At 50.6% G+C, this 13,575-nt stretch overlaps 1 protein-coding gene across 1 annotated transcript; it reads left to right on the top strand.

The window, feature by feature from the left end:
- Positions 1-1,409: 1,409 nt before the first annotated feature.
- LOC128473960 (zinc finger protein 850-like) lies at positions 1,410-9,161 on the top strand. Its single transcript, XM_053456181.1, has 7 exons — positions 1,410-2,088; positions 2,503-2,658; positions 3,225-4,376; positions 5,221-5,364; positions 5,872-6,666; positions 6,957-7,751; positions 8,147-9,161. The coding sequence occupies exons 1-7, from the start codon at positions 1,500-1,502 to the stop codon at positions 9,076-9,078; spliced, it is 4,563 nt and encodes a 1,520-aa protein (XP_053312156.1). The 5' UTR covers positions 1,410-1,499; the 3' UTR covers positions 9,079-9,161.
- The last annotated feature ends 4,414 nt before the right edge of the window (positions 9,162-13,575 follow it).

Raw genomic sequence — 13,575 nt, 5'->3', positions numbered from 1 at the left:
AGATTAAGTTTCCAGTAGCGTTGTGACATCTATGAAGAAATAGCCAACAAGCAGCTGGTAATACGCATAATTATATATATATATATATAGTGATATAGTCCCCATATATATATATATGTGTGTGTGTGTGTGTGTGTATATATATATATATATAGTGATATATCCCCCATATAGATGATATAGGAGAATATTGAGACCCATCTGACTGGAACTGCCGCCTGTCTCGTCACAGTGCGCCCCCCCCTGGTGCTGCAGAATGGTTTCGCCCGGTCACCTTCCTGCCAGTCAATGCGGTGGGAGGGAGGGTGGAAGTGCCACCGGAGGGGGGAACAGGAAGCTGGAGACTGCTTATTGGAACCTGTGAGAGGTGAACGAGGGGGGTCCTCTGTGCAGGGGCATTAGTGGGGTGACATGAGGGGGGCTCCTGTGTGCAGGAGTGGGGTGATTTGAGGGGGCTCCTGTGTGCAGGGGCAGTAATGGGGTGACATGAGGGGAGCTCCTGTGTGCAGGGGCAGTAATGTGGTGACATGAGGGGGACTTCTTTGTGCAGAGGCAGTAATGGGGTGACATGAGGGTTGTTTCCTGTGTGCAGGGGCTGTAATGGGGTGACATGAGGGGGTTTCCTGTGCGCAGGGGCAGTAATGACGTGACATGAGGGGGTTTCCTGTGCGCAGGGGCAGTAATGGAAGGCAGGGGGTTTCCTGTGTGCAGTCCTGCATGTCACCCCCGGCCAGTCCTGTGGTACGTGCCATTTCAGGGCGGCTATATATATAGTAGCCGGGGCGGGAGGGCAGCTTCGCTAAATGGGGGAACTGCTTAAAATACTGAAGAAAGATGATGACACAAAAGGTAACCCACTTCCTGAGCTGCCAGTGCATCTCCTCCATGGTGCCAGCACACTTACAACCCCCGGCTGCCAGTGCACCTCCCATGGTACCAGCACACTTACACCCCCAGCGCTGCCGGTGTGCCCCCCCCATGGTGCCAGCACACTTACACACCCCCCCTGGCTGCCAGTGAACCCCCCATGGTGCCAGGACACTTACACCCCCCCCCCCGGCTGCCAGTGCACCTCCTCCATGGTGCCAGCACACTTACGCCCCCTCCCCCAGCTGCCAGTGCACCCCCCATGGTGCCAGCGCACTTACGCCCCCCCCAGCTGCCAGTGCACCCCCCATGGTGCCAGCACACTTATGCCCCCCCGGCTGCCCTGGTCATATGCCTGTTAACGGGCAGGTGTTTTTATAGGATGGAATAAAAGTTTATTTGCTTAACACTGTAGAGAGAGGGTCATGTTTTGGCCGACTTCTGGGCCTTTTTCTCGTGGGACGGACCCCAGCGAGACTCTTGGGTTCTGCAGTAATGGTGGTTTATGTCTTCCGTGGTCTGCAGGTGGAGAAGCTGCCGGGAGAGGCGTTCGCTCCGAACATCTGGGCGATGTTCTGGGTGTAGTTGGTCCATGAAGCGGTAAAGAGCGCTGGAAGCCGAGTCATGTGACAATGTACCCGACGGGGAGTCCGTTCTCCTGCCCAGACTGCGGGAAAAACGTGGGTCGCCGATCGACGCTTGTGCGTCACATGACTTATCACTGCAGCGCCAAGACCGGGAAGCTCCCCGTCACCCCCGGCGAGCTGCCTCCTGTGACCGGCGAGCCGCGTTCCTATAAATGCGGCATTTGCCAAGAGACATTCTTGAGCCAGAAGGAGCTGAAGAAACACCTGGGGAGTCACAGCGGGGAGCGGCGCTATGCGTGCCAAGAGTGCGGCCGCACGTTCAGCTGCAATTACTTCCTGGTGCGTCACCAGCGCACGCACAGCGGGGAACGGCCCTTCGTCTGCCCTCAGTGCAACAAGAGCTTCAAGTGCAGCTCCGTCCTTCTCCGGCACCAGCGCACGCACAGCGCGGAGCAGCCCTTTCAGTGTGACGTCTGCGCCAAGGGCTTCTCCCAGAAAAGCAGCCTGGTCATCCACCTGCGCACCCACACTGGGGAGCGACCCTTCTCCTGCGCTCTTTGTGGGCGGGGCTTCTGTTCCGGCTCCGCCCTGGTCCGACACGAACAGAACCACCGGCAGGACATGAAGTGGACAGGTGAGAACTCCTGATCTTGTGATACCGCAGCATAGAGTCTCCCTCCAGCCCGTTCAACAGGAGCTGAAAAAACTCATAGAAACCCAGAACCCGCCGGCAGATCGGCCCCCATCTGGCCCCCGTCTAGTCTGTAAAGACTCAAACCTTAATCAGTGGTGGGTCTCGTCTTAGACCTTGTTTACATTCCCTCACTGTATTACCCTCTTCCACCCTTCACTCCCACATCACTCCTCCGTCTCTCCTCCATCCCTCTCTTCTCTCCCCTCTCTTCTCTTCTTGCCCGCTGTCTCTCTCTCTCTCCTATCCCCTCTCTTCTCTTGGTCTCTTTCTCTCTTTTCTCCCCAAGCCGGACATGTTGAGCCCCCTCAGTCTCTCGGGACAGATTGGGGATTCTTTATTTTCTGTGCCTTGCAGGCTGTGATGTGACGATGTCGGCTGCCAGTGAGCGCCTCCCCCGGGTGACGGCCGGCAGCGGATTCCCGGAGGATCCTGCGGATTTCTCCTTCACTTCTGAGGATGGCGCAGACTGGAAGGGGCGGAACGGTGAAGCCAAACTGGAAAGATGCAAAGGTGATGGTTATTAACACTTAAAGCGTCGGAATAAAAAAGCTGCAGGAGTTTATAGGAGATATTAGTAGCGTGGTATATAGTTTAACTCTTTATGGGAATACGTGCCAACACAGCCTTATGCCTAAAGCCGCAGGGGCTGCTGGGTATGTGGCCTGACCCGGGACAGTATGTTTGCTGCCCATGCAAAGTTCTGTTTTGGGTAGAACCAAAAAGCAGCATCACTCCCTCCGGCGCTCTGCCCGGTGCTGCGATGTGATTGTGCCGGAGGACCTCCATCACGGGCCCCTGCGGCATAACGTGACACATACAGATCACGTTAACCCTTACACACCCCTTCCGGACTTCTCCTTCCGGAGAAGCATCTGATCCGTGTTACCCGTTTTACCCCCGAGTGCCGCCTTTAGCCAGAAATCCGCTCCGGGTTATAATAAGAATTTGCAGCGTTGATCCTGTCGCGATATTTCATGTCAGGGAATCCTGGATGCAAACCGCGTATCAATTTAATGACTCCGTAATCTCTGAGGTGATCTTCTGTGGATATAACATGCGTTTCGTTTCATTTGTAGATGATCAGGAGGAGGGCTCTACACACAGCTGTGCCGGGGAGGAGCAGCGCTTGGCGGAGGAGGACTGTGCCGGTGAGGAGCAGTGCCTAGCGGAGGAGGGCTGTGCCGGTGAGGAGCAGCGCCTAGCGGAGGAGGGCTGTGCCGGTGAGGAGCAGAGCTTAGCGGAGGAGGACTGTGCCAGTGAGGAGCAGCGCCTAGCGGAGGAGGGCTGTGCCAGTGAGGAGCAGCGCCTAGCGGAGGAGGGCTGTGCCGGTGAGGAGCAGCGCCTGGCAGAGGAGGGCTGTGCCGGTGAGGAGCAGCGCCTGGCGGAGGAGGGCTCTGCTGGTGACAGGAACGTTTGGTGCGTGTCTGAGGAGGCATCATGCACAGGACAGGAAGAGGAAGTGGTCCATCAGGACAGAAGTGTTAATATGGCCGAGGAGCGGAGCGAACGGGTTTCGGCAGAGAAAGGGAATGTCTGTGATGAGCCTGCGCAGCGCTCCGGCCGGGACGTGAGCAGCGGGTTTATCTGCACACAGTGTGGGTTAACGTTCACGACGCCGTCTCTCCTGAGCAGTCACATCACGATCCACTCCCGAGACCGACCTTTCTGCGCTGCCTGTGGCAAAACCTTCGCACATCACTCCTCGCTGCTACGCCACAAGAACGCGTACTGCGGAGGCTGGTCAGGAAAACGCAATATTATCATCAGGCGTTACCTGCCGGCCCTCGGCGTGCAACGCGACCACAGATGCGGCATTTGCCAGGTGACCTTCCCAGGACCTAACGAGCTCCGCAGACACCTGGGGAGTCACAGCGGGGAGCGGCGCTACCCGTGCCGAGAGTGCGGCCGCACGTTCAGCTGCAATTACTTTCTGGTGCGTCACCAGCGCACGCACAGCGGGGAACGGCCCTTTGCCTGCCCTCAGTGCAACAAGAGCTTCAAGTGCAGCTCTGTCCTTCACCGGCACCAGCGCACGCACAGCGCGGAGCAGCCCTTTCAGTGTGACGTCTGCGCCAAGGGCTTCTCCCAGAAAAGCAGCCTGGTCATCCACCTGCGCACCCACACCGGGGAGCGGCCCTTCTCCTGCGCGCTCTGTGGGCGGGGCTTCTGTTCCGGCTCCGCCCTGGTGCGACACGAACAGAACCACCGGCAGGAGAGAGACCGGGGCGGTGAGTATCTCCCGGGGTATTAAAGCAGAGGATTGCCGCGTATGTTGGGAGAGGGAAAAGCCCCTGTCAGCGTCCGTCTTCCTCGTTACTCAGGAGATCAGATGCAGCTTTTTTTTTTTTTTTTCTATTTTATTGTATTTAATAAGTAGATATTTTTAGGATTTCCTTAAAGCGGAAGCTTCAGGTGCTTTTCTGGCTCCCGGGGGCCAACAGAACAGAACCAACTTCATTGATTGCTGGAAGTCAAAGCGGTGACTTCACCGGGACCACTTTTCCTTTTAGTTATCGGACGATCTATTAGTAAGATCTGGAGAAAAGTCAAAACGCCACAAAATCACTCATTAGCCGTAAGATTTTTTTCTACAGATTCATTGAAATCGATATTTCTCTACTCCATCTCCGAGGACGCCGAGCGTGTGGCGAAACGCGCCGGGTCTCGTACTTCTCACCATACGCCCTTTCTTACGCTAGAAACGTGAACGTTGTTTGGAAAGAGTTTTTTTATGTTTATTTTGTTTATTTACAAATTTCTTAATTATTAAATTGTTTTAGTTTTAGAGATCCTGTCTTTTATGTACAATTGTTCTGCTATTTAAATATTTAACTCCTTAAGCGCTCCCGCCAATTACTATGATTTAATGTTCTAGCCAAAGAGTCATTTTACTTAATAATAATAATAATAATAATAATCGTGATAATAATAAATGTGATAATAGTAATAATAATAATCATCGTAATAACCACAATAATCGTGATAATAATAAATGTGATAATCGTGATAATGATTGTAATAATAATCATAATAATTATAACGTCCACTTCTTGCTGTCACCCATTTTTGTAGTGAAAGAAGATCCAGACGGAATTACCCCGAATCTGAGACCCACGCAGCGGAAAACATGGCGAACGCCGTCCCGCGCCGTGTCCTCTGGTGCTGAGGAGGATACAATGCAGACAGAGACCACCATACTGCAGGGGGAGACAGACGGTGAGCCCCCCGATGCGGGTTATAGTAACAGAAACAGATTGGATTAGTAATCCGGAGACTCCATCTAGTGTTAGATTCCAGTCTTTCGTTGCAACTTTTCTCCTCCGTTGAAATAAATTTCCCTCCCGTCCTTTATCCCTTTATGGATTTAGAAGTTTCCCATCCCCTCATCTCTCTCCCATCCCCTCTCTCCTCGTCTGTCTCTCTCCCATCCCCTCTCTCCTCGTCTGTCTCTCTCCCATCCCCTCTCTCCTCGTCTCTCTCCCCGTCTCTCTCCCAGTCTCTCTCCCCGTCTCTCTCCCAGTCTCTCTCCCCGTCTCTCTCCCAGTCTCTCTCCCCGTCTCTCTCCCAGTCTCTCTCCCCGTCTCTCTCCCAGTCTCTCTCCCATCCCCTCTCTCCTCGTCTGTCTCTCTCCCATCCCCTCTCTCCTCGTCTGTCTCTCTCCCATCTCCTTCTGCCGCTGATCCTTGGGTTCCGCCTGACGTGTTACTCTTTGTTCTCCTCCAGATGAAGGTGCGACCGGTGGGATTACGGAGGGACCTCTGGCGGCGGAAAGTACCATCAAAGAGGAGCGCGAGGACGGGATTTCACAGCAGGTTCCGGGCGAAATACCGAGGAGCGGAGAGACGGCCGATGGAGGGGAAAGGATCTGCGATGTGGGAGACGTCTGGAAAGAGGAAGCGGGTTACGGAGACACGTATGGGAACACGCTTTTGTGTGAACACGGCACGGGCGTCATATGTCCGGACTGTGGGAAAACCTTTGGGTCTGAGCACCTTCTCTCCGAACACCAGCAGACACACACGGAAGAGGATCCCCTCACGTGTTCTGGGTGCGGTAAACGCTTTGGTCACCAGTCCACGCTCGCAAGACACCGGAAGTCTCACTGCAGCAGGAAAACATGGACGCCCCCGGCTGGCCACGACAGCCCTTCTCCGGCAGACGCCACTCACCCCTCTTATAAGTGTGGGATCTGCAGCGAACGCTTCCAGGACAGTGTTGACCTGCGCAGACACCTGGTGGGCCACAGGGGGCCGTGGAGGTACACGTGCAAGGAGTGCGGCCACGTCTTCACCTGCAATTACTTTCTGGTCAGGCACCAGAGGACTCACACGGGGGAGCAGCCATTTCAGTGTCACGTGTGCCGGAGAGCCTTCTCGCAGAAGACCAGCCTGGTGATCCACATGCGGACACACACCGGAGAGCGCCCGTACGCCTGCCGGCTCTGCGGCCACGGCTTCTGCTCGCGCTCCGCGCTGGTCCGACACCTCCGCAGTCACAGGGAGCGGACGAACGGCAGAGGTGGGCGACGTTTGCCTTCTGTGATGGGGGAAAGAGACATTTAAAGGGATAAGGACGGGAGGGAAGTTTATTTCAAAGGAGGAGAAAAGTTACAACAAGAGACGGGAATCTAACAGAGATAGAGATGGGATGGTAGGAAGTTTAACGTTACTGAAAGGGGAAAAAGCCTCCCAGCAGAGGCGGTAGAGGGTAATACAGTGAGGGGATTACACATGCGCGGGATAGACATACGGCTCCTGAATCTAAGACTAGGTCTTTCATTAACACCGAATATTTTTCTTGGTTTGCAGGAGACGGCTTCTCTCATGGAGCGGAGTCCGCAGATCTTCTGGATAAGTCGGACCGGCTCGTGACGCGCTCCACAAACGGTGCTGCTGGTGGGAAGTGGTCAGCAGGTATAGGAGGTCACATGGCTTATGCAACGGACTGTAGTGGGGCGACCCCTCCGGATGAAGCAGATGCGATGCGTGAAGGATGTATTGGGGGTCGCGGAGCAGATCTGGCCGCACGTCACCGGATACACGCCGGGGAGAGACCCTTCACATGTACCGGCTGTGGCAAAAGTTTTGGTTACCGGTCAACCCTCGTGCGGCACAAGAACTTCCACTGCAACATCAAAACTGGCAACAACCGCTTGCCGAGCTTTGCCCTGCGCTGCTATGAATGCGGCATTTGCCACGTAAGTTACCCCAGCCCTGATGAGCTGAAGAAACACCTGGGGAGTCACAGCGGGGAGCGGCACTACATCTGCCGAGAGTGCGGCCGCGTGTTCAGCTGCAATTACTTCCTGGTGCGTCACCAGCGCACACACAGCGGGGAACGGCCCTTCGCCTGCCCTCAGTGCAACAAGAGCTTCAAGTGCAGCTCCGTCCTTCACCGGCACCAGCGCACGCACAGCGCGGAGCAGCCCTTTCAGTGTGACGTCTGCGCCAAGGGCTTCTCCCAGAAAAACAGCCTGGTCATCCACCTGCGCACCCACACCGGGGAGCGGCCCTTCTCCTGCACGCTCTGTGGGCGGGGCTTCTGTTCCGGCTCCGCCCTGGTCCGACACGAGCGGAACCACCGGCAGGAGAGAGACCGGGGCGGTGAGTATCTCCCCAGGTATTATGGTTTTGGGGAGGGTAAGAGGTGACAGTGATGTCTCGAGACTCCTACGTATTGGTCGGGCATTGACATGGTTATCATGAATCCGCGGGTTCAGTGCTTGTTGGGTCTTGGCGGTGTGAGCTGCGCTGCGGCCCGCAGGGATCGTCATGGTAGATGGCTACTTCCTGCTGTGTTTCACCCCATGGCCCGAGTTTGGTGTTAGTAATACACGGTAGTCATGAATCGGTGCATTAACTGGCTGAATGACCCGAAACCGGACTCTGCTTCTGTTACTGATATTCTGTTTCCACATCGGAGGCCGCTGGCTCGTGGCCGTCCGTAGTGTCCGTGGCGTGTATTATATCCGCTGACTCGTTTTATTTCCCTCACACAGGCCAGAGAGAGGCGCGTCCCGTTAAACAAGAAGCCCTGGCCAGTGATGGCACTGACGACAAGTCCACGTGGTCTGGAGGAGAGGCGGTGGAAGGCGAGCGCTGCGTGGACCTCCCGAGACAGCCCGTCAGAGACCTGGAGAAGAGCTGTGGGGAAGAAGATCAGAGGATGGCGGACGGTCCGGAGGATGAGCAGCACAGCGGGCTCCAGGACACCGTGGCGGCTGATCACGGACAGGATTGTGGCTTTATATGCCCAGATTGTGGCAAATACTTCACATCGCAGCCTCTCCTTGCAGAACACCGGGCGCTTCACGCTGCGGGTCCGCGTCCCATCTGCAGCGACTGCGGGAAAAGCTTCGGCCGCCGCTCTTCACTCCGGCGGCACCGGACCTCTCATTGCCGCTTAGGAAAATACAGACGCCTGACCGGGACCGGCTTCTCCCCTCTGTCTGCCCAGAACGTCTATAAATGCGGTGTTTGCCATATAGATTTCTCCTGTTCTAATGATTTGAAGAAACACCTGGGGAGTCACAGCGGGGAGCGGCGCTACGCGTGCCGAGAGTGCAGCCGCACGTTCAGCTGCAATTACTTACTGGTGCGTCACCAGCGCACGCACAGCGGGGAACGGCCCTTCGCCTGCCCTCAATGCAACAAGAGCTTCAAGTGCAGCTCTGTCCTTCACCGGCACCAGCGCACGCACAGCGCGGAGCAGCCCTTTCAGTGTGATGTCTGCGCCAAGGGCTTCTCCCAGAAAAACAGCCTGGTCATCCACCTGCGCACCCACACCGGGGAGCGGCCCTTCTCCTGCACGCTCTGTGGGCGGGGCTTCTGTTCCAGCTCCGCCCTGGTCCGACATGAACACGCCCATAGAATGGCTTGTAACAGACTAGAGACGCAGAGTCCTAAAGAACCGACATCACCAGGATTATGATACCGTATTGGCTATACCTCAAGGAGGCGGGGTCTAGTATTGCTATGAAAATAAATCGATTGCTTTGCTCTAAGGAGGCCAAATTATTATCTTTTATTTATATAGCGCCAACAGTTTACGCAGCGCTTAATACAATACATAAATTCAAGAGGCCTGGCAAGACAAGAATTGACAGACTAAGACAAACGATACATTAGGTGGAGAGGCTCGGCTCGCAAGCTTACAATCTTGAGGTAATGGGGTGACAAACATAAGGCACAGAGAAAGGGTGAGAGGTAGTGTGGTGGTTGTCTCAATGACAAGGAAGTTCTAGCAAATAGAATCGTTACCATCAGAGAAACCATCCAGTTCCAGCAAAATGAAAAATACGTTCAAAAACAATAAAATAAAGTTTATGATTATGAGCCAGTACTAAAATTAGTGCTGTATCGTCTCAAAAATCTTGACATGGAAAGAGTTAAAATAAAAGCATTTCTAATACCCAGGGGTGTCTAATTTAAAAAAAAATGAATGGTTTTATGGGGTAAATTAGAGTGGCCGGGTTCAAAGATAGGGCATAGGCACAGACTGACCAAAATGAGGGGAAAAACACAAACTTTCCAAATGTGGCCTTTTAGCCCCCCAAATACCAAACAAAAGACGTTGCTGAACACATATCGGGGTGTTTGACAGTGACGTATACCAGGAGCTGTAAATCGATACCTGAAGTACAGTGTGTGTGATAAAAAAAAAAAATACTACCAAAAACTTTGGCAAAGGCTGGTGGTAAAATTAGTGCATGGAAAGGGTTTAAATACCCCCATTTGAAATACCCAGAGGTGTCTAGTTTTCTAAATATATGGTTTGATGGGGTAAGTTGAATTAGCCGGCTTCAAAGGATATCTCAAATAGGACATGGGGGCAGAATGACCAGGTGTTAAAGTTCCAAGTAAAAAAAATGTGCACTTCCTAAATGTGGCATTTTACCTCCCAAACAACCCGACAAACCCATGCATGGGGGGTATGACTGTACTTGGGAGGGGTTGCTGAACACATATTGGGGTCTTTTCTAAAAAAGCGACGTATACCAGGACCTGTAAATCCATACCTGAAGTGCAATTTATGTGATAAAAAACACAAAATAAATTACTACCACAAAGGTGGTTGTATAATTAGTGCATGGAAAGGGTTAAAATACCAGCATCTGAAATACCCCGGGGAGTCTAGTTTTCAAGAATATATGATTTGATGGGGTAAATTGCAAAGATCCCCGGAATAGGCAACATGGGCAAGAATTACCAGATTTTGAAACAAATTGGTTTTGAAATAGCAAAAAAAACATAAAAACACTGGGTATTTCTAAACTCAGGACAAATAGAAGAATTTAGCAGGTTTTTTTCATTAGCTTTTTAGGATGAGTAAAAGATTTTTCAAATAAAAGTGAGATGTTCATTTATTTTTTATTTTTATAGGAAATTAGATGATATCCGCAAAATAACCTGAAAAAAGCCCTTCTTGTCCTGAAGAAAACGATATATACCTTGGGTGGGTTCACTAAAACAGTGTTAAAACAGCCTTGGTCCCAAAGGGTACAAAAACTAAACAACAGCCTGCTTTTTGAATGAATCATCACATATTATATATTGTTGTTTTAACCCTTTAAGGACAATAGGGGTTTTTACTCGTAGTACCGTATATTGCGGGACAATGGCTCTTGTGACGTTTTTCAGTGTTGCTGTTTAGCTGTGATTTTCTTCTCTCTCATTTCGTGCTCCCACACATATTATATATATTGTTTTTTTCAGGACAAACAGGGCTTTCTTTAGATACCATTAATTTTATCATATTATCTAATTTACTATAAAAAAAATGATAAAATATGGGTATTTTTTGTTAAAAAATTACTTTTTCTCACTTTTTAAACAAAAAACTTTTACTCATCTGCAAAAACTAATGAAAAAAACTGCTAAAAAGATTCTACTATTTGTCCTGAGTTTAGAAATACCCAATGTTTTTATGTTTTTTTGCTTTTTTCTGCACGTTATGGGGCAATAAGTACCAGTAGCGTTTTGCTATTTCAAAACCGTTTTTTTTCCAAATCTGGTAATTCTTCCCCCCATGTGCCATTTCGGGTATCTTTGAAGCCGGCCAATGAAATTTACCCCATCAAGTCATATATTTTTAAAAACTAGACACCCCAAGGTATTTCACATGCTGGTAATTTAACCCTTTCCATGCACTGATTTTACCACCAGCCTTTGTGAAACTTTATGGTAGTAAATTTTTTTTGTATTTTTTTCAGACCCGTTGTACTTCAGGTATAAATTCTCCGCTCCTGGTATATGTCCGTGTCAAACACCCCCCCCAATATGTGTTCAGTAACATCTCCTGAGCGCAGTGATACCCCCCATGCATGGGTTTGTTGGGTTATTTGGGAGGTAAAAGGCCGCCTTTGTGAGGTGTGTATTTTTATGCCATTTAGACGTCTGATCCTACTGCCCCCATGTCCCATATTTGGGACATCTTTGAACCCGGCCAATTCAATTTACCCCATCAGCTCATACATTTTTTAATACGAGACACCCTATGGGCATTTGTAATGCCAATATTTTAACTCTTTCCATGCTGGAATTTTTGTAAAGATAAAGAATTTTAGGACTTGCTTATTAATTTATTTTTTTGGGTGATTTTTACATGTTACCATATTATTTTTTTTAAACATTTTTTAACAATTTTTTTTAATTTTTACTAATCACTCAGTGAGCTGGGCTCCATTGACCTTGCATGGTTGGATGCAGTACCTGCATTCAGCCTGCAGGAGGAGCTCGAGAGCTCTCAAGAGGGTCTGGATAGACCCTCTATGAACTCAGATCTATTGTTGAAGCCATCTTGTGAATGGTGCAACGTCATTTACAGGATGGCACTTGTGGTTGCTCCTCGGAGCAATCACAAGGCTATCGGGGTAGTGTTACTGACATGCCTCGATATCGAGGCATGTCAGCAACACCGTTTATGCTTAGGAAGCGATGTTTTAGCCGGGCGGCCATTTTTCCGCGGATGCTGCTATTTAACGGCAGCCAGTACATGTACGGGTATTGTCGTTACCTCGTTGCACGGAAACCTCGTTACCTCGTTGCACGGCAACCCCGTATATGTACGTGGATTGTTGTTAAGGGGTTAAGAACAGACAGGGCTTTCTTTTGAAACTATTTTTGGAGAATTAACCCTTTGTTTACTCTTATTAAAATGGACAGATGGATGAAATCATGCAAAAAACGTTGGGTTTTTTTTGTCTAGTTTTGTCAAACATAATTTCTAGAAAACTAGCGCAGCTAAAGAAAACTGCCTCAAAATACATTCGTATATTTGTCCTGATGCCTATCCCCATGCCTAGGATTTTCGTGTATTTTTGTTATATATTATTGATATTGAAAGGAACAAATTTTGACAATTTTATGTGACGGGCCCATGTCTGTTTTTGGACCCCCTGGCAGTCCCCAAGTTTAATTTACCCCATCTTGGCAGTTTGTAATAGTAGACCCCCAAAGCTACGCGGCAGCTGGCATGTTGTTCCAATTTTTAACCATTATTCTGTCAAAGTTTTTGGGGGCATTTTTCTTCTTAGGTGACGGGGTTAACAGGGGGCAGCAGATGGAGGTTAAGAATCTGCAGCCGCTGGGGGGGGGGGTGAATGGGAGCTGCATGGTACTCCCTAAAACAACCGCAGACACGGAATCCCGGCTGGGAAGGGCAAGAAGGACATAATATGAAGTGTCCTTTGTTTTGCCTTTCCTTCGGCACACTTGTTATTCCTTTTGGGGTTCTCTTTGTGGTTATTGGGGGGGATTTTATAAATAAAGTGGGCATCAGCAGTCCTTCCCACTCCTGGAACTGCCGAAGGGCCGGATACATCAGAAGTCAACACCTCGGACATCAACTGGAGCTGAAAATGCAGAAAAGTTTTTGCTGGGAGGTGTGACTTTTTAAAAATGGGCAAGGCATTGTGGGTGGCAGCCTGCATCATGTAAATTGCCCCCTCTTTGTGCCATGCCTTATACTTCCTCATGATAAGGTAGGGCTATCTGCCAGATCCACACCTCGCATAAGCTTATTATAGGCCCTGATGCACGCTGGCTTCAAAGTAACCCCAGCTCTCGTCATGGATGGTGCTGAGCAAATCCACATATCCTTCCCGTGTCTAAACTTAAGTGCTGGCAGCTCCTGGCGCAGAGCGGAGCATTGTCCCTTTTTTAACCGGGTCTTGCGGTTACAACTTATAGTGCCGCAGGCAGTAAAGCAGTCAGAACAAAGGGTGTTAAAGTTATCAAGGTACAGATGGTGCCCTTTGTTCATCAGGGGGAGTATACGGTCTCACACAATTGTAGCGCTTGTTCCAAAATGTTCTGGGAAACCAGGAGGGTCGAGGTGGCAGTCGTTTCCCTCATAGACCCGGAATGCATGAACGTACCCTCTTCAGCTTATCATACCGGGGGTCTTCTTTTGCTGAATGCAGAAACG

Source organism: Spea bombifrons, chromosome 2, assembly GCF_027358695.1.
Source record: "Spea bombifrons isolate aSpeBom1 chromosome 2, aSpeBom1.2.pri, whole genome shotgun sequence".
NCBI lineage: Eukaryota > Metazoa > Chordata > Amphibia > Anura > Pelobatidae > Spea > Spea bombifrons.
This window is presented reverse-complemented; position numbering and strand designations above follow the sequence as displayed.

Bases quoted from the DNA above. Each gene is read 5' to 3' on its own strand.
- LOC128473960 (XM_053456181.1), top strand. From the start codon at position 1,500: ATGTACCCGACGGGGAGTCCGTTCTCCTGCCCAGACTGCGGGAAAAAC. The intron at 2,089-2,502 runs GTGAGAACTCCT...TGTGCCTTGCAG, and splicing joins GCAGGACATGAAGTGGACAG to GCTGTGATGTGACGATGTCG. The intron at 4,377-5,220 runs GTGAGTATCTCC...CCATTTTTGTAG, and splicing joins GCAGGAGAGAGACCGGGGCG to TGAAAGAAGATCCAGACGGA.